Below are 20,689 nucleotides of genomic sequence, written 5' to 3' on the forward strand. Positions count from 1 at the left end.
CCAGCATTTTGTGTCTACCTTTACAAACAGACTAGGGCTTGAATCCACAAGCTTTACACTTAATAGTCAATAGTCAATTTATTTGTCACGTACACAGAAATGTGCAGTGAAATGAAAAATTACCCGCAGTTCAACAATAAGACCAATAAGAATAATCAATAAAAATGCAATAACACACACAATCATAAACCAACACCAAACAAAAGAAACATCCATCACAGTGAGTCTCCTCCAGTCACCTCCTCACTGTGATGGAAGGCCAGAATGTCTTTTTCTCTTCCCTGCCGTCTTCTCCCGCGGTCAGGCTACACAGCGTGAAAACAGGGCCTTTCAACCCAACATGTCGGCGCCGACCAGCGATCCCCGCACGTTAGCCCTCTCCTGTGCACACTGGAGACAACTTAAAACTTACAGAAGCCCATTGACCTACAAACCTGCACATCTTTAGAATGTGGGAGGAAACTGGAGCACCCGGGGAAAACCCACGTGGTCACGGGGAGAACGTGCAAACTCCGTACAGACAGCACCCGTAGTCAGGATCGAACCCGGGTCTCTGGCGCTGTGAGGCAGCAACTCTATCGCTGGGTCACCGTGCCACACTAACTCGTACACTAATGGCTGGCAACAAGACAGAGTTCGGACCAACATGTTCAATATGTGTGCCAGGTATTAAAAATCTGTGTAGCAGAGAACTGCAGATGCAGGTTGACACCGAAGATAGACACAAAATGCTTTAGCAATTCAGCCGGTCAGACAGTATCTCTGGAGATAAGGAATAGGTGATATTTCGGCTGGAGACCCTTCTTCTGAAGAACCTTCTTCAGACCATGTTCAGACCATCTAAAGAAGGCCACACAGGTTCTGAAGAACGGTCTCAACCAGAAACGTCAAAATCTATTCCTTTTCTCCAGAGCTGCTGCCTGACCCACTGAGTTACTCCGGGCTTGTTCTGTCTATCCTTTCTTCAAAGTTAACTTGTTCGAGAGAGAGGTTGTCTTACTGGGAAGAACTCAGCATTAAGATGCATTATTCAGATGGAATGGAATGATCTTTGGAGAACGCAGCTCGTGTTTCATGTTCCATTGCTGTGAATATATATATTTCAACAAATGTAAAACATCACCTCATAAACCCCTGGTGATAATGGTATCCAATGGATGCATTCTTTAAAGCAGAACGCCATCTTTTAGATCTCCCATTTCCAGCTTTTTTTCCCCCTACTGTGAAAAACATATTATGTTTTATTTTTGGAACCATTAAATGATTAGAAAGTGAATGCTGTTTGTGATTTGCTCCAAGTGGAAATGATAGTCAACAAGGTGTTGAAAAACAATACTCCCACCACACATAAGGTCCCAGATAATTTCCATCTTGGGTTGTGCGTACATGAGCATGGGTGTTGTTGGATGATCAGCCATGATCACAATGAATGGCGGGCGGTGCTGGCCCGAAGGGCCAAATGGCCTCCTCCTGCACCTATTTTCTGTGTTTCTATGTATGATCAGGGGCATCACTCCATGTGCAAGGTCTTCCGTTCACAAGTTGCTGCTTACGGATTGTCAGCAGTGTAGGAAGGAACTGCAGATGCTGGTTTACCCCGAAGATAGACACAAAATGCTGGAGTAACTCAGCGGGACAGGCAGCATCTCTGGAGAGAAGGAATGGGTGACGTTTCAGGTCGAGAATGGAAGACATTTCGGGTCTGAAGAAGGGTCTCGACCCGAAACGTCACCCATTCTATCCAGAGATGCTGACTCACCCGCTGAGTTACTCCAGCATTTTTTGGTCTATCTCTGTTGTGAGCAGTTTTCGGCCCCACATCTGAGGAAGGATGTGCTGGCGTTAGAGAGGGTCCATTGGAGGTTCACGAGAATGATCCCAGGAATGATGAGCATTTGAAGGCTCTGGGCCTGTACTCACTGGAGTTTAGAAGGATGAGGGGGGACCTCATTGAAATTCACTGAATAGTGAAAGACCTGGATAGAGTGAATGTGGAGAGGTTGTTTTTACAAGCGGAAGCATCTTGGACCAGAGGCCATAACCCCAGAATAATAGAACATTCCTTTAAGAAGGAGGAATGTCTTTAGTCAGAGAGGGTGGTCAATCTGTGGAATTCATTGCCACATTTATTTATTCGTGTCATCACACAACTGTTTGGCAACAGCGAGCAAATGTTAGTGCCACGTGGTTGGCCTCTGCCAGATCCTTTACAGAGCGTGTGTCATGCAGCAAGTCACAGCTCAGGAGATGCTCCATAGTCTGGAGGCCCCGTCCACACTCTCAGTCTGCCGCATCTTCAGTGCATCCCCACTTCAGCATGTTCCATTTGCCAGAAGGCTGTGGATGTTTTTAAGGCGGAGATTGACAGATTCCTGATCAGTGCGGGTGTCAGGGGTTACGGGGAGAAGGCAGGAGAATGGGGTTAGGAAGGGGAGATAGATCAGCCATGATTGAATGGCGGAGTAGACTTGATGGGCCGAATGGCCTAATTCTACTCCTATCACTTATGACCTTATGACCTTATATTGTGATGGAGCTCATTGGAGGAAGTGTGAGGAGACTGGTGCGGGCATGGATTGGTGGCACCATGGTCTCGGCCTGTAAATTGTGTGGATCGTCACCAGAGGGAGCTGTGCTGGGAGTGAGTCAGATGCAATGTCACTGCCAGGTATCCAGACTCTACCTGGTCACTGCTGAGTTAAACAGATTCAATTTCACGTTGCATTTTAGATTTGACATTGGCCACAGCCTGACATTAATTGAATTAGATTCCACCACCTTAACGGCCTTTATAAAAGAAATAAGTTTCACCCAGACACTGACCATCCTTGTCAGACTTGTTCAAATGTTAAAAAGAGCTTCGCTGTGCGCCTAATAAAACGTACGCCCTTGACTGGTTTTACTGACCCGTGAAATCGAGTTCTTCGAGCTCGTGATACAACTTGCGAACGTCCTTACCTCTCTCATGGTCCACACTGTGACAGGCACAGAAGGGCGGCACGGTGGCGCAGCGGTAGAGTTGCTGCCTCACAGCGCCAGAGACCCGGGTTCGATCCTGACTACGGCTGCTGTCTGCACGGAGTTTGTACGTTCTCCCCGTGACCTGCGTGGGTTTTCTCCGGGTGCTCCAGTTTCCTCCCACACTCCAAAGACGTACAGGTTTGTCGGCTAATTTGCTTGGTATAATTGTAAATTATCCCGTGTGTTTAGGATAGTTTAGTTTAGTTTAGAGATACAGAACAGAACCAAGCCCTTTGGCCCAACAAGTCCGCGCCGACCAGCGATCCCCGCACATTAACACTATCCTACACACACTAGGGACAATTTTTTCATTTATACCAAGTCAATTAACCTACAAAAGCTGTACATCTTTGGAGTTTGGGAGGAAACCGGAGGTCTCAGAGAAAACCCACACAGGTCACGGGGAGAACGTACAAACTCCGTACAGACAGCACCCATAGTCAGGATCGAACCCGGGTCTCCGGCGCTGTGAGGCAGCAATTCTACCGCTGCGCCACCGTACCGACCTCCTTTGGACATTATTGTTTGTATTTTAAGATATAACAGCTTGGAAATGGGGAGAATTATTCTCAAAATTAGGTAGGACCAAAGATAATCTCACTTTAAAAAAACATATGGGAATAGAAGGAAATTCTAATGTGTAGGGAGGAACTGCAGATGCGGGTTTACATCGAACATAGACACAAAGTGCTGGAGTAACTCAGCGGGACAGGCAGTATCTCTGGAGAGAAGGAATGGGCGACGTTTCGGGTCGAGACCCTGCTTCAGACTGAGAGCCGGGGGAGGGGGCGACTAGAGGTTTGAAAGGGTTCAGAACAAATCAGAGCCGGCACCGATGGCCAAGGAAAGGTGGAGTCCACAATGGTCTATTGTTGGCGGTGGCTGTCTTCTTTCAAACGTGTAAGAAAAGAAAATGTGCACAAAAGTAGACTCAACTGCGGTATCTGATTCCCGAACCCAGGTACAGAAGGAGTGTGTGACATTTCTTTGCTGCAGATAACATCAGTGTTGAAAAGAGACTGAGATCTTTCCTAATTAGTGCGGTGGGAGACCGACCTAATTTAATGAGAAAGCTGATGAGCCTTGATAAACGCAATAATTAAACAATAAGCAATTGGTGGATTTGTTGAAGAATCACGTAAGCTGAAAGCTAAGAGAGATTGTGCAAAGGTTTAAGTTATGGTTAAGAATATTGAACAACATGAACGGCTCGGTCTGCAGCTGAAATGGGGAACTTAAATTGCTCAGCCTGCCTGAACCTACCTGATCTCCCAGTTACTGGACACTTTAATTCTCCCACACAGACCTTTCTGTCCTCGGTCTCCTCCATTGTCAGAGTGTGGCTAAATGCAAATTGGAGGAACAGCATCTCATATTTCGCTCGAGCAGTTTACAGCCCAGTGTTATGATGTTTTAGATTTAGATTTTTTTAGATTTAGAGATACAGCGCGGAAACAGGCCCTTCGGCCCACCGGGTCCTCGCCGCCCAGCGATCCCCGCACATTAACACTATCCTACACACACTAGGGACAATTTTTACATTTACCCAGTCAATTAACCCACATACCTGTACGTCTTTGGAGTGTGGGAGGAAACCGAAGATCTCGGAGAAAACCCACGCAGGTCACGTACAAACTCCGTACAGACAGCACCCGTAGTCAGGATCGAACCTGAGTCTCCGGCGCTGCATTCACTGTAAGGCAGCAACTCTACCGCTGCGCCACCGTGCCGCCATTCTCTTTCTGAAGTGAGAGAATGTTGAATTCTCTCACTTCAGGTAGCTCCGGCATTCCCTCTCTCTCCATCCCTCCCCCACCCAGGTTGCACCAGCTTCAGCCCAGAGGCCATTCAGCCCAATGGACCTGTGCTGTCCCTCCTCCATCAGGTCACCCGTAGACGCCATCTTCTATTCCTCTTGCCCACCTTTGCCTCCTGGATGTACAAGGGCACAATCTCTAGTCGTTCTTTGTGACTCTCAGGGTCAAGCAATTAAAAAATGCGCATTTGCTTTCTATTTGCAGATAAGCCACTGCCCCAGGGAGCCCCTGGAGGTGTGATAGGAATTCTGGGTGGAATTATTGCCGCAGTGATTATCATCAGCGCCATAGTGACCATTTTCTTCATCTACCGTCGGCAGCAGAAGAATCGGGCAGACACGGACAATGACCTGTGAGTACTAGCTGGGACCCTCCCCCTCCCCTGACATCAGTCTGAAGAAGGGCCTCGACCCGAAACGTCACCCATTCCTTCTCTCCGGAGATGCTGCCTGACCCGCTGAGTTACCCCAGCATTTTGTGATACCTTCAATGCAGCTGAGTACTAAGACTGAAGAAGGGTCCCGACCCGAAACGTCACCCATTCCTTCTCTCCAGAGATGCTGCCTGACCTGCTGAGTTACTCCCAGCACTTAGTGTCTATCATCAGCTGAGGACTAGGTACTCACTGACTCACTAAGGCCTTACACAAGCTACCGAGTCACGGAAGACACAAGGTGCTGGAGTAGCTTGGTTGACCAGGCAGCATCTCGGGAGAACACGGACAGGCGACGTTTCGGATCGAGACCCTTGACTAAAGTGGGAGACTGAGGATGAAGCGGGAGTGTTGGTTCCCAGACCTGAGGCATGTTACGTGTTGTGCTCAGGGGTCAGTGCTGGATCCACTGGTGTTTGTTATTTATATTAATGATTTGGATGTAAGCGTAGGTGAGTCCGTTTGAGGATGGGGTTACAATTAGTGGTATAATGGACAGCGATTACAATGGAACCTTGATCAACTGGGCCATTGTACGGAGAAGTGGTCAGTGGTGTTTAATTCTGATTAATGCACTGAGCTGAATTTTGGTAAGACAGCCCAGGGCAGGACTTATAAGAAGGGTGTCCTTTCCCTCCTCAGATCTTGCCTGGCCTGCTGAGTTTTGTTGATGCAGTAAATGGTCGGGCTTTGGTCCTCTGCTGTGGAACAGAGAGATCTAGGAGTGCAGGTCCATACTTCCTTGAAAGTGGTACTAGCAGGGGAGTCAGGGACCAGAGGCCGTAGCCTCAGAATAAAAGGACATACCTTCAGAAAGGAGATGAGGAGGAATTTCTTTACTGCGGTGAATCTGTAGAATTCATTGCCACAGACGGCTCTGGAGGCCAAGTCAATGGATGTTTTTAAGGCAGAAACTGATAGATTCTTGATTGGTACGGCTGTCAGGGGTTACGGGGAGAAGGCAGGAGAATGGGTTTGAGAGGGAGAGATAGATCAGCCATGATTGATTGGTGGAGTAGACTTGATGGGCCGAATGGCCTAATTTAGCCTCGATGACTTATGAACTTTTTGAAAGTGCCAACACAGGTAGACAGGGTGGTGAAGAAGGCGTTTGGCACACTTGTAGTGCAGTGAATGCAGGAGTTGGCAATCTTGTTACCATTGTACAAATCGTTGGCGCGGCCAAACTTGGAGTACAGTGTACAGTTCAGGTACACCTGTGGCATTAAAGGGTGGCATTAAACTGGAAATAGTGGAGAGAAAAAATCATAAGGATGTGATCAGCTCTGGGGGGGGGTGAAGTCACAAGGAGAGACTGTTATAGGTTGACCCACTGAGTTACTCCAGCACTATGTGTCTACCTCCCGTTGTAGGTTGAGTCTTTTCTTCCCTGGAACTTATGAGGCTGACGGATGACCTCAGGGGTCTATAAAATAATGAGGTGCGGCACGGTGGCGCAGCGGTAGAGTTGCTGCCTTACGGTGAATGCAGCGCCGGAGACCCGGGTTCGATCCCGACTACGGGCGCCGTCTGTACGGAGTTTGTACGTTCTCCCCGTGACCTGCGTGTGTTTTCTCCGAGATCTTCGGTTTCCTCCCACACTCCAAAGACGTACAGGTTTGTAGGTTAATTGGCTTGGTATAAATGTAAAAATTGTCCCTAGTGGGTGTAGGATAGTGTTAGTGTGCGGGGATCGCTGGGCGGCGCGGACCCGGTGGGCCGAAAGGGCCTGTTTCCGCGCTGTATCTCTAAACTAAGCTGAAATAGGGGCGTAAATGGGAAGGATAGTCAGAGTCTGTACCTCAGGGAAGGGGAAGGTAACGCTGGCAGGCAGAGGTTGGTTCATTGTCTCGGCTACTCAGCTGAAGTCCATGCTATGATTCAGGCAAGGTCTGAACATCAGCATGCTGAAGGGTATCGGTTGCTGGCTGTACACAGAGCACCAAGCTCAGATCTCTCTGCACCGAGTGAGTCCATGTTGCTCAAGTGGCTCTGCCCGAGGAAGCAAGGACTACTTTGGTCTTGATATCAGCTTGAAAATTGTTACGACTCCCAACGGCTCAGTGTTTACAAAGTTAATGAGTTCTCACTTCCTATCTTTTAATATCCATTTATCTATCCCATCTATCACCCTGTCAAGTTCCCTGTCATTATATATCCATCTCTTTCAGATGCTATCTCACTCACCCTGCCTCTATTTTTATATCTCTTAGAATCTATTAATTATTCTACCTATCTTTCTCAATCTGCCTTTCAGTATCTCTGCATCTTAATCCCTCTGCCACTCGATCAGAATCAGAATTGCCTTTATTGTCATCTAAAAAAACAAGTCTCTCGAACGAAATTCCGTTGCCCACAGTCCAACAATAAGAGCAATAAAATAAGCCACAACACACACAATCACAAACCAACTCTTTATGATGAAGTTAGCTCATTAAATTAGCACCGTTAAAATCTTATTACTATATCCCCGAGTCCCACTGCTAATTTTCCCCACTCGTGCGGAACTTTTGTTCCAAAGTATTTTTCCATTGACCTGCTTAGTGAGTTTAAGAAAATAACTGCAGATGCTGGTACAAATCGAAGGTATTTATTCACAAAATGCTGGAGTAACTCTCTCATCAGTCTGAAGAAGGGTCTCGACCCGAAACGTCACCCATTCCTTCTCTCCTGAGATGCTGCCTGACCTGCTGAGTTACTCCAGCGTTTTGTGAATAAATACCTGCTTTGTGAGCTTGCTCGTTTTGCTGAGTTGGACACATCGGCGTGATTTAGTGAGTCCATGCAGCCTCCCGACACCTGTTTGTTGAGGCAGCCACACCTGGCTGCACCAACACTATCTGTGTGCAGAAATATTGAACAGCTTACAGGAAGAATGTGGCACTCTGTAAAAAATACAGCGGCACAGGGCTCTCCGGCAAAGTGCAGTACTTCACAGTGAAATAGTGCCGCACTTTACAGCCACCTTGCAGTAAGTAATCCCACAGAGCAGCCTGAGATGGTCTGGGAATTTAATTTAATGGTCAATAGTCAATAGACAATAGGTGCAGGAGGAGGCCATTCAGCCCTTCGAGCCAGCACCGCCATTCAATGTGATCATGGCTGATCATTCTCAATCAGTACCCCGTTCCTGCCTTCTCCCCATACCCCCTGACTCCGCTATCCTTAAGAGCTCTATCTAGCTCTCTCTTGAATGCATTCAGAGAATTGGCCTCCACTGCCTTCTGAGGCAGAGAATTCCACAGATTCACAACTCCCTCACTCCCGGTGTCCCCCACCGCTGCTCCACGGCTGTAGGCCGCGTACGGCCCACGTGCTCGGCCTCTTGGAGCAGGGCCCGGTGCAGCCGAGCCCCAGGCTGCTGCAGGGCCTCCAGCGGCCCACTCCCCCATCCAGGCCGTGCGCTCCCTCCCTCCCTCCCTCCCTCCCTCTCTCCCTCCCTCCCTCCCTCCCTCCCTCCCTCCCTCCCTCCCTCCCTCCCTCCCTCCCTCCCTCCCTCCCTCCCTCCCTCCCTCCCTCCCTCCCTCCCTCCCTCCCTCCCTCCCTCCCTCCTCCCTCCTCCCTCCCCCCTCTCTCCCTCCTTCTCTCCCTCCCTCCCTCCCACTCTCCCTCCCTCCCTCCCTCCCTCCCTCCCTCCTTCCCTCCATCCCTCCCTCCCTCCCTCCCTCCCTCCCTCTCTCCCTCCCACTCTCCCTCCCTTCCTCCCTCCCACTCTCCCTCCCTCCCTCCCTCCCTCCCTCCCTTCCTCCCTCCCTTCCTCCCTCCCTCCCTCCCTCCCTCCCTCCCTCCCTCCCTCCCTCCCTCCCTCCCTCCCTCCCTCCCTCCCTCCCTCCCTCCCTCCCTCCCTCCCTCCCTCCTCCCTCCCTCCCTCCCTCCCTCCCCTCCCTCCCTCCCTCCCTCCCTCCCTCCCTCCTCCCTCCCTCCCTCCCTCCCTCCCTCCTCCCTCCCTCCTTCCCTCCCTCCCTCCCCCCCTTCCTCCCTCCCCCCCTCCCTCCCTCCCTCCCTCCCTCCCTCCCTCCATCCCACTCCCTCCCCTCTGGGCGGGAGCGCCAAGCCTCCAGGCAGGTCCTTGGTCCGCGGAGCGGGGAATCTAACCTTGTGTATGAGTTTGGTTCTTTTCTTTCTCTCTGCACAATTACAAGATTTGTTTTTTTATCCTTGCGTCTCGGCAATGCAGTAACTAAAGCATCAAATTGGTAATTCTTCATTTGACCCATCCTGGTACATGGTCTCGCACACAGTCAAAGCTTTACAGTGAGAGGGGGAACGTGTAACAGAGATGAGCGAGGACATTTATTTGACACAGAGCGTGGTGGGGGCCTGGAACGCACTGCAATTGGTCAAAAACGCCGCAGCGAGACTCCTGACGGGTGCCCGTAAAAGGGACCACATCCCCCCGATTCTGGCCTCTCTCCACTGGCTCCCAGTACAGTACAGAATCAACTTCAAGCTCCTCCTATTCACATACAAAGCCCTAAACAGGCTTGCCCCCCCCCCCCCCCCCCCATATCATGAATCTTCTAACCCACCACTCTATCTCCAGGTACCTCAGGTCGGCCGACTTGGGGCTACTCACTATCCTGCGGTCTAGGCTTAAGCTCAGGGGTGACCGCGCTTTTGCGGTTGCAGCTCCTAGACTGTGGAACAGCATCCCTCTCCCCATCAGAACTGCCCCCTCCATCGACTCCTTTAAGTCCAGGCTCAAAACCTATTTCTACTCCCTAGCGTTTGAGGCCCTCTGAGGGGGCGCTGTGAACTGTTTATGTATGTGCTGTTATGTTTGTGTGCCATTGTATGTTCGTTTTTTCTTAGTACCTGAACTGATGAACAGCACTTTGGTCAACGTGGGTTGTTTTTAAATGTGCTATACAAATATAATTGACTTGACTTGACTACCAGGGGGTGGGGGTGGTGGAGGAGGCAGATAGTGGTGTTTAAGAGGCACATGGAAGAGCAGGGAATGGAGGGACATGGATCATGTACAGGCAGATGAGGTCAGTTTGACTTGGTATCATGGTGAGGGTTGCCAACTGTCCCATATTATCCTGTTGCCAACTATCCCCTATATTGGGCTAAATTGGTTTGTCTCGTACGGGACCGCCCTTGTCCCGTATTAGGCCCGGGGGGCGCTGTTGGCCCGTGGGCTGCTGTAGGTCCGGACAGTTCGGGGAGCGGGTGTTCGCCTAGCGGAGGTTGCCTAGCAACCCGCCTCCCGGCCCGGGTGGCCACCATTGGTGGAGTGGGAGCACGTGGCCGCTGGCTGGGTGAAGTCACGTGGGGCGCGGGGTGGTGACGCCACCTTGTCCCGTATTTGGGAGTGAGTTGGCAACCCTAATCACGTTCGGCACAAACCTTGTGGCCTGATGTTCGTGCGCTGCACTGCTCTATGTAATGTGATGGAACTGACAGAGATGATTTGGAGGGATCTGTGAAGAAACAACTGATGGAATCGGGACTTGTGCCACTGACGAGGTATATCCAATCTCATTAGAATCATCTTAAATCTGTGACTAATGCTTATTGATGTGTTGAAAGAGGTCCACTACCTCCAAGCCTCATACCAGAAGCTCTGCTTCCAAACGACTTGAAATTATTCAAAGCTGTCCCTTTGAATTGAGATGATGCCTTCAGAAGAGGGCAATGAGAAGTCAGAGGCTACAATCGTCTAGAGAGACAGCAGAGTGCGACTCCCTTCTCCAGAAAGGAAAATACTTCAGTTTTGTCTTGGATATCTTATGAAGGAGTTCCCTAAAGGTCTTAAGAAGATTACAAGCTGTGGTACAGTAGGTATAGAGTAAATATATCGATGCCGGGTCTGTGGTGCTGTGAGGCAGCAACTCTATCGCGTACCGCATAGCAGTAGAGTTGCTGTCTCACAGCGCCAGAGTTCCGGGATCGATCCTGACCTACGGGAGCTTGTCTGTACGGAGTTTGTACGTTCTCCACGTGACCGCATGGGTTTTCTCCAGGATCTCCGGTTTCCTCCCACACTCCAAAGATGTGCAGGTTTGTAGGTTAAACAGCTAAATGTGAAATTGTAAGTGTTTTATCGTTATAATGAAATTTTTACTTGCAGCGGAACAGATATATAAACATATTACTCTGTTAAACTCATAATAAACAACAACAACAAAAGTTCAGTGTATATATACATGCGTACATACAAAATGGGTGGGAAGGAACTGCAGATGCTGGTTCAAATCGAAGATAGACACAAAATGCTGGAGTAACAGCGGGTCAGGCAGCATCTCTGGAGAGAAGGAATGGGTGATGTTTCGGGTCGGGACCCTTCTTCAGACCTGACTAAAAACGTCACCCATTCCTTCTCTCCAGCAAAGCTGCCTGTCCCGCTGAGTTACTCCAGCTTTTTGTGCCTATCTTCGGTTTAAACCAGCGTGTGCAGTTCCTTCCTGCACAGGGGTAAGGTGATACTGAGCCACCTTGACTAACGACAATACTTGCAGTATTGCAGTGATTCAAGATGGCTACCCATCCCTACGATAAGTCCGGAGCTCGGGACTTTTGTGCAGCTAACAATGAAGAAACGGTGAAATATTTGCACGTCAGGGTAATGACTGGTTGTAGTAGGGAATGTAAATCTACACAGAAGACTTTGGAGGCCAAGTCAATGGATATTTTTAAGTAATAGATAGATTCTTGATCAGTACTCCAGCATTTTGTGAATAAATACCTTCGATTTGTACCAGCATCTGCAGTTATTTTCTAATACTTTGCTCGATACTCGATGTATCGGGTTACTGCTGAATTAGGACAAAATGGATGCTGGATTAGCTGCTCAGTAGGAAAATAACTGCAGACGCCGGTTCAATTCGAAGGTAGACACAAAATGCTGGAGTAACTCAGCGGGTCAGGCAGCATCTCTGGAGAGACGGAATGGGTGACGTTTCGGGTCTGAAGGGTCTTGCCCCGAAACGTCACCCATTCCTTCTCTCCTGAGATGCTGCCTGACCCGCTGAGTTACTCCAGCATTTTGTAGTCTGCCCTGGAGGGGTGCTCAATGGTCAATAGACAATAGACAATAGGTGCAGGAGGAGGCCATTTGGCCCTTCGAGCCAGCACCGCTATTCAATGTGATCATGGCTGATCATTCTCAATCAGTACCCCGTTCCTGCCTTCTCCCCATACCCCCTGACTCCGCTATCCTTAAGAGCTCTATCTAGCTCTTTCTTGAATGCATTCAGAGAATTGGCCTCCACTGCCTTCTGAGGCAGTGGTCGGCATGGACTGGACGGGCTGAAGGGCCTGTGTCTCGCAATGTGTCTGTGGCCAAGGACGAAAAAGGATGTGTGGATCTTGCAGGAATACGGAGGCAATGAGTGTTAGAGGCTTGAACAGCTTGCTTTAGCTCTTGTTATTTTATCTGTTCTTATATTCTTACTTGCAATACAAAAGCCAAATGGCATGTAATAGTGATGGGGGAAAGCACTCAGCGAATGTGAAGATGTCTGAGGAGGAAATTAATCTTTTGCATCAGTTCAGAGATGATGGGGCAATGATTGTAATCTTCTCTGAAATGCATGCAGCAAAGAGAAATATTCTTTCTGGTGCATCTGTACCAATCAATCTTTCCCGAAGAATAATCAAAGGGGAATTATGCGCGTGTGTTCAGTTCTTCCCACATATTAACTGAAGAAGGGTCTCGACCCGAAACGTCCCCCATTCCTTCTCTCCCGAGATGCTGCCTGACCCGCTGAGTTACTCCAGCATTTTGTGTCCACCTTATATATATAAATACACAAATAAATAGACAATACTAGTTCAAAGTCAAAAGTAATGTCCCCAAGTCTACATAGTTCTGAGCCTGTTTGGAGGTTGTAGTGTTTCACAGCCTGATGGTTGTTGGGAAGAATCTGTTCCTGAACCTGGACGTTACAGTATTCAGGCTCCTGGACCTTCTTCCCTGTCAGGTGTGTTTCCTGAGCTGCGGACTGTATACTTCCCACCTCCCTCCCATCATGACCCAGCCCAAGGTCAGAAGAGATCACTGTAATTAAAAAGAGAGCATTAGTGTGTGTGTGTTTGTTTGTGAGAAGGAAGATTAACCATTGTGGTGTTGAGTCAAAAGGAATTGCTGAGGGACGGTGTACAATGAGATGACTGCTTGTCGAAGTTTGCCGTTAATTACTTCTGCAAACTGATCTCTGTTCAATGGCGATTGTCTAAATTTGCTGTTTTTAATTATAGAAACATAAAGATTAGCCAGGCAAGGTGCTGTGTGGAGATGTAGCGCACCATCCAATGCCAGCAAGCGGCCCAGAACCTAGGGTTGCCAACCTCCTCACTCCCAAATACGGGACAAGGTGGCGTCACCGCCCCGCGCCCCACGCCCCACGTGACCTCACCCAGCCAGCGGCCACGTGCTCCCGCTCCACCAATGGCGGCCGCCATTGGTGGAGCGGGAGCACGTGGCCGCTGGCTGGGTGGGGTCACGTGGGGCGCGGGGCGGTGACGTCACCCTTTGTCCCTTATTTGGGAGTGAGGAAGTTGGCAACCCTACTAATACGGGACAAGGGCGGTCCCGTGCAGCCCAAAATACGGGATGTCGACAGTTGGCGACCCTACCGGAACCACACATTTCACCGGTGCTTTGTGTGATTTTGGTCATTGTCAGCACAATCATATCTCAGAAAAAACAAATTTTGATGTTAATTTATTCGTTAAAGCACTTGAATGTATGAGAGTTATTGACCCCCACAGAAGCAAAACTGCAAGTACAAATAAATACCAATGAACACAGACAAACACAGAAGCTACTAAATCCAGGCATGGACTAGCAAGTTAAACTAAACACAAGCATAGAAAGACAGAGGCGTGGGTTATGCAGATAGATAACCACAGACAGATACAAATCATTGGAGAAACACTGGTACAAATTAACACATGCAAAGAGACAAACAAAGGTACAGGTTAAAGGTCGACACAAAATGCTGGGGTAACTCAGCCGGTCAGGCAGCATCTCTGGAGAAAAGGAATGGGTGTCTTATACAATACAATACAATACAATATATCTTTATTGTCATTGTACCCAGGGGTACAACGAGATTATCCCGAAACGTCTCCTATTCCTATTCCATTTTGATGTCTCATCCCGAAACGTCTCCTATTCCCTTTTCTCCAGAGATGCTGCCTGATAGTTTAGTTTAGTTTAGAGATGCAGCACAGAAACAGGCCCTTCAGCCCATCGAGTCCGCACTGACCAGCGATCCCCGCACACTAACACTTACCCTACACACACCAGGGACAATTAGATTTATACAAAGCCAATTAACCTACAAACCTGCACGTCTTTGGAGTGTGGGCGGAAACCGGAGATCTCGGAGAAAACTCACGGGGAGAACGTACAGACTCTGTGTAGGCAGTGTCTCATGGTCAGGATCGAACCCTGGTCGCTGGCGCCGAACGAGCTGTAAGGCAGCAATTCTATCACTGCGCCACCCCATTGTAATAGTGTACAGGGTGATCGCTGGTCGGCCAAAGGGCCAAAGGGCCTGTTTCTGCACTGTATCTCTAAACTAAACTAATTCCAGGCAACATGCTGGTGAGTCTCTTCTGCACCATCTCCACAGCCGCCACATCCCTCGTGTAGTGTGGTGACTGCACACGTACTCCAAATGCAGTCCACACAGCCGTTTGGAACACTGAGTAAGAGAGGAGCTGTCGTTTCTGCCCGCTGGTTCTCTGTCAATTCTGACTGCAACTACATGTCTCAGAGACTGCCCCATGTTTCCAGAAGATACACTCTCCTGACTCCAATATTTCATACATTTTCCAATCCATCGCAAGAAGGAGAAATGTTACAGAGTCATATAGTCATGGAGTGTGAAACAGGCCCTTCGGCCCAACTTGTCCAACATGTCCCAGCTACACTAGTCCCACCTGCCCGCATTTGGTCCATATCCTTCCAAACCTGTCCTATCCATTCAAGATTCAAGAGATTCAAGATAGCTTTATTTGTCATCCAATATTGGACGAAATTCAGTCACCCATGTACCTGTCTAACCATTTCTTAAACGTTGGCATAGTCCCTGCCTCAACTACCACCTCTGGCAGCTCGTCCTATACACCCACCACCCTTTGTGTTTAATCGTTACCTCTCAGATTCCTATTAAATCTTTTCCCCTTCACCTTAAACCTATGTCCTCTGGTCCTCGATTCACCTACTCTGGGCAAACGTTCTCAGTTGAATTCTCAACTCCGTGAAACTTTGTGAAATTTAGTTGGTTGCCTCGTCAAAGATCTTAGTGTCTCGCACACAGCCCCAGGGCCAAGGCAGCAGCTCTATCCACTCTCCCTGTTGGAAGGCCAATAAATCAGCACAATGCTGAATCTGATTCCTCTCAGATTACCAGCTACCTTGCACCAATAGAAACACAACCAATAACATCAGTGATTTATCAAGAGCAAAGAGCATGAAATTGAGTCTTCTTAACTTCTAATAAGTCAGCTTTTATTTGAAACTGGACCAGCAATATGTTACAAATAGTCCTCTCTAAGCTGTTTTGTGGGAAGTGCAGGATATTGGGCTTCCTGCATTAATTCTCTCTGTCTTGCTACTCGGGTCATTGAACGATGGCCAGCTGGAAATCACCAGGACATAGGCTTTCTTAAAGGAAGCACTCAATTGAATGGGGAGTCACAGAGCGTAATGGTTATTGCTGGGAAACAACAACAATTGTAATGGTTGTGTACTGGCTTGCTAAGGCACACATCAGTTTAGGCTTCAGACACGCATTAAATGCTGTGGGAGTATGATAGTGATAAAAAAATCCACAACCTTAGTTTAGTTTAGAGATACTGAGCGGCAACAGGCCCTTTGGCCCATTGGGCCCGCGCCGACCAGCGATCCCCGCACATTAACACTACCCCACGCACACTAGGATCAATGTTTACATTCATACCAAGCCAATTAACCAACAAACCTGTAGGTCTTTGGAGTGTGGGGGGAAACTGAGAAAACCCACGCAGGTCACGGGGAGAACGTACAAACTCCATAGTCAGGATCGAGCCCGTGTCTCTGGCGCTGTAAGGCAGCAACTCTACCGCCGCGCCACCGTGCTGGCCACAAGCCTCACTTGCTCCACTCTCGCCCCCGTCCCAGGACTCTGTTTATCCCCATCTTCTACAGGCTCCACCTTGAGAGCTGGCACAGCACGATGGGTCGTGACTGGTTCTATCACTGGCACCAATTCCTTGTCTTTTCGCTTTCTCTCTCTTGGCTTTCCATCTGGGTCTATGCTAAACCTTATTGAAAATGATCAGATCGCCCTCAGCCACACGGCCTGACATGACACATCGCACAGATATCTAAGCTTTATCTGGCTTCTGCAAGTGTTCCACTTGCCCTTGACAAGCAATGCCAGAATTCTGAGCAAAGAATAAACTGCTGGAGGAACTCAGCATCTGAGTTCATTCAGTAATTGCTTTTTGCTCAAGATTCCAGTATTTGCATCTCTTGTCTCCAATGGCAGGTTTCTCACTGTTTCTGAAGTGGAACTGACCTGAGGCGTCTCCTCACTTCACATACAATATGTGGCACCATCCCCAAAACAAATCCCTTTGCATTTCTCTGTAAAGATGCAAGGTCAATTCAGCCTGAAGAAGGGTCTCAACCCAAAACATCACCCCTTCCTTTTCTCCAGAGATGCTGCCTGTCCCGCTGAGTTGCTCCAGCATTTTGTGTCTATCTGAGGTCAATCATATTTGGACCGGACCAACATGTCCCATCTACACCTGTCTGCGTTTTGCCCATATCACTCTAAACCTGTCCTATCCGTGTACCTGTCTAATTGTTTCTTAAACGTTGCAATAGTCCCAGCCTCAACTACCTCCTCTGGCAGCTTGTTCCATACACCCACCACCCCTTGTGTGAAAAGGTTACCCCATCAGATTCCTATTAAATCTTTCCCCCTTCACATGGATCTTATCTAAGGCTTCATCTCAGAGAGAAAGTGAATTGCATTGCAATCCCCCGACCCACACACATGGTCTCTCTGCGTACATCTCATGGGTCATTGAGATAGTTTAGTTTAGTTTAGAGATACAGCGCGGAAACAGGCCCCTTTAGCCCAACGAGTCCACACCGACCAGCACATTAACACCACCCTACCCACACGAGGGACAATTTTACATTTACACCAAACTAATTAACCGACAAACCTGTGGAAGGAAACCGAAGATCTCGGAGAAAACCCACGCAGGACAATGTACAAACTCCGTACGGGCAGCACCCGTAGTCAGGGTGGAACCCGGGTCTGGCGCTGTGAGGCAGCAACTCTACCGTTGTGCCACCGTTCCAAGATAGACCAGAGTTAAATGTAATTGTGGGCTGGTATCTTAATGGTGTACAAGCTTTAACTCGTGATCCTGGTTGTCATTCAACATTTATTGGAAATTACAGCAACTCATTTAGACCAAAGATTTGACAGAAATCAATAACGGATGATGAAGTAGCTCTGGTTTACCTTCAAGGTGAGGGCAGGATGCAGTGTGCACTGGGCTTTTATCCAGTGACCTGGTGTCCAGCTGGAGGGAACATCATTTGGAGAGCTACCTGGTAATAAAAGTAACATTTTAAAAATGTGACACGTGTGAGTTGAAATTTCAAGAAGTCAAATTGATCCAAGTCCCTGCATAGAGTGGGAGCCTCCACGATGAACAGGAGGAACAGGAAGGTGGAACGGGAAGTAGGGAGGTTGATGCATGGACTCTTAATCGGTACATGTGACAATAAACTGACCTTGACATCTCCCTCAACGTCATAGCAAACAGAAGCCACAGATACAAACTTGCCTACCGGTTTTAGTTTAGTTTAGAGATACAGCACAGATACAGGCCCTTCGGCCCACCGAATCTGCACTGACCAGTGATTCCCACACATTAACACAAGCCTACACACACTAGGGACAATTTACACTTATACTGAGTATACAAACCTAAGCCAATTAACCTACAAACCTGTACGTCTTTGGAGTGTGGGAGGAAACCGAAGATCTCGGAGAAAACCCACGCAGGTCACGGGGATCGAACACGGCTGTCCGGCACTGCAAGGTCTGTAAGGCAGCCACGCTACCGCTGCACCACCACCATACCACACCCCTTGATTAACAATATAGGTACCTACGGAGCTCGGTATTGACCAGGAAATGAATAGACAATAGACAATAGGTGCAGGAGGAGGCCATTCGGCCCTTCGAGCCAGCACCGCCATTCAATGTTATCATGGCTGATCATTCTCAATCAGTACCCCGTTCCTGCCTTCTCCCCATACCCCCTGACTCCGCTATCCTTAAGAGCTCTACCCAGCTCTCTCTTGAATGCATCCAGAGAATTGGCCTCCACTGCCTTCTGAGGCAGAGAATTCCACAGATTCACAACTCTCTGACTGAAAAAGTTTTTCCTCATCTCAGTTCTAAATGGCCTACCCCTTATTCTTAAACTGTGGCCCCTTGTTCTGGACTCCCCCAACATTGGGAATATGTTTCCTGCCTCAAACGTGTCCAACCCCTTAATAATCTTATACATTTCGATAAGATCTCCTCTCATCCTTCTAAATTCCAGTGTATACAAGCCTCGTCGCTCCAGTCTTTCAACATATGATAGTCCCGCCATTCCGGGAATTAACCTAGTAAACCTACGCTGCACACCCTCAATAGCAAGAATATCCTTCCTCAAATTTGGAGACCAAAACTGCACACAGTACTCCAGGTGCGGTCTCACTAGGGCCCTGTGCAACTGCAGAAGGACCTCTTTGCTCCTATACTCAACTCCTCTTGTTATGAATGCCAACATTCCATTGGCTTTCTTCACTGCCTGCTGTACCTGCATGCTTCCTTTCAGTGACTGATGCACTAGGGCACCCAGATCTCGTTGTACGTCCCCTGTTCCTAACTTGACACCATTCAGATAATACTCTGCCTTCCTATTCTTACCACCAAAGTGGATAACTTCACACTTATTCACATTAAACTGCATCTGCCATGCATCCGCCCACTCACACAACCTGTCCAAGTCACCCTGCAACCTCATAGCATCTTCCTCACAGTTCACACTACCACCCAACTTTGGACCTACACACCTCAGTGAGCCTCATTGATGCCAAAGTGGAGATGGTGAAGTGCTTCAGGTTCTTCAGTGTAAATATCTCCAACAATTGGTCATGAAGCTGCCACCAAAAAAGCACATCAACGCCTTTAATTCCTCAAAAGACCAAGGAGGTTTGGCATGTCTCCAACAACTCTAGCCATCTCTTGCACGGTCAGAATCCTCCTATTGGGATGCACCTCAACTTGGTTTGGCGACTGCTTTGACCAAGACCCCAAGACATCGTGGAGAGTATAGCCCAGTCCACCACCAAAACCACCTCTCCCACCCCACCCCACCCCACCTCCCATAGACTCCATCTACCCCTCAAGCTCTCTCGGGAAAGCAGCCAACATAATCAAGATAATTCAGCTCGATATCATGCAGCACCTGATTGGGGAACTGGTTCTTTCCCGCTGCTATCAGACTTATTGACCGGACCCCTCATAAACTGTGGATGTAGTCCCAATCTTCCAACCTACCTCATTGAACCCTTGCACTTTTTTTAATCTGCACTTTCTCTGAAACTGTAACGCTGCAACACAATATTTTGTACTCTGGAATTTTTCGCCTTGAACACTTGTACTTATATGTGGCTTGATTGTACACATGTTTGGTATGACGTGACTGGTTAGCACAGAAAGTTTTTCACTAGCTCAGTACATGAATAAACTATAAATTAAATGAATTTAGCTAAATTGAACAAACAATAAAATAAACAAATTCATTGTGGCAGACGGCTGTGGAGGCCAAGTCAGTGGGTATTTTAAGGCTGAGATAGATAGATTCTATCTCCCATTCCCTCCCATTCCCCCTCCCATTCCCAGTCTGACCTTTCTGTCATGGGCCTCCTCCAGTGCCATAGTGAGGCCCACCGGAAATTGGAGGAACAGTACCTCATATTTCGCCTGGGCAGCTTGCAGCCCAGTGGTATGAACGTCGACTTCTCCAACTTTAGATAGTTCCTCTGTCCCTCTCTTCCCCTTCTCCTTCCCAGATCTTCCACTGTCTTCCTGTCTCCACCTGTATCCTTCCTTTGTCCCGCCCCCCTGACATCAGTCTGAAGAAGGGTCTCGACCCGAAATGTCACCCATTCCTTCTCTCCTGAGATGCTGCCTGACCTACTGAGTTACTCCAGCACTTTGTGAATAAATACCTTAGATAGATTCTTGTTCAGTACGGGTGTTATGGGGAGCAAGGCAGGAGAATGGGGTTGGGAGGGAGGTCTGAATGGCGGAGTAGACTTGATGGGCCGAATGGCCTAATTCTGCCCCTGGAACCTATGAAGCAATACCAATACCAGTACCAAAATAGTTAC

The 20,689-nt window shown here is 48.5% G+C and overlaps 1 protein-coding gene across 4 annotated transcripts in view; it reads left to right on the forward strand.

Moving 5' to 3' along the window:
- Positions 1–20,689, forward strand: part of nectin1b (nectin cell adhesion molecule 1b) — a 370,202-nt gene that overhangs the window by 310,683 nt on the left and 38,830 nt on the right. For all 4 annotated transcript variants that reach the window (XM_078426910.1, XM_078426913.1, XM_078426912.1 and 1 more), the window contains exon 6: positions 5,043–5,190. In XM_078426910.1, coding sequence (XP_078283036.1) covers positions 5,043–5,190 — 148 coding nt within the window. The remainder of the gene's footprint in view (positions 1–5,042; positions 5,191–20,689) is intronic.

This window comes from Rhinoraja longicauda, chromosome 32, assembly GCF_053455715.1.
Source record: "Rhinoraja longicauda isolate Sanriku21f chromosome 32, sRhiLon1.1, whole genome shotgun sequence".
Classification (NCBI taxonomy): domain Eukaryota; kingdom Metazoa; phylum Chordata; class Chondrichthyes; order Rajiformes; family Arhynchobatidae; genus Rhinoraja; species Rhinoraja longicauda.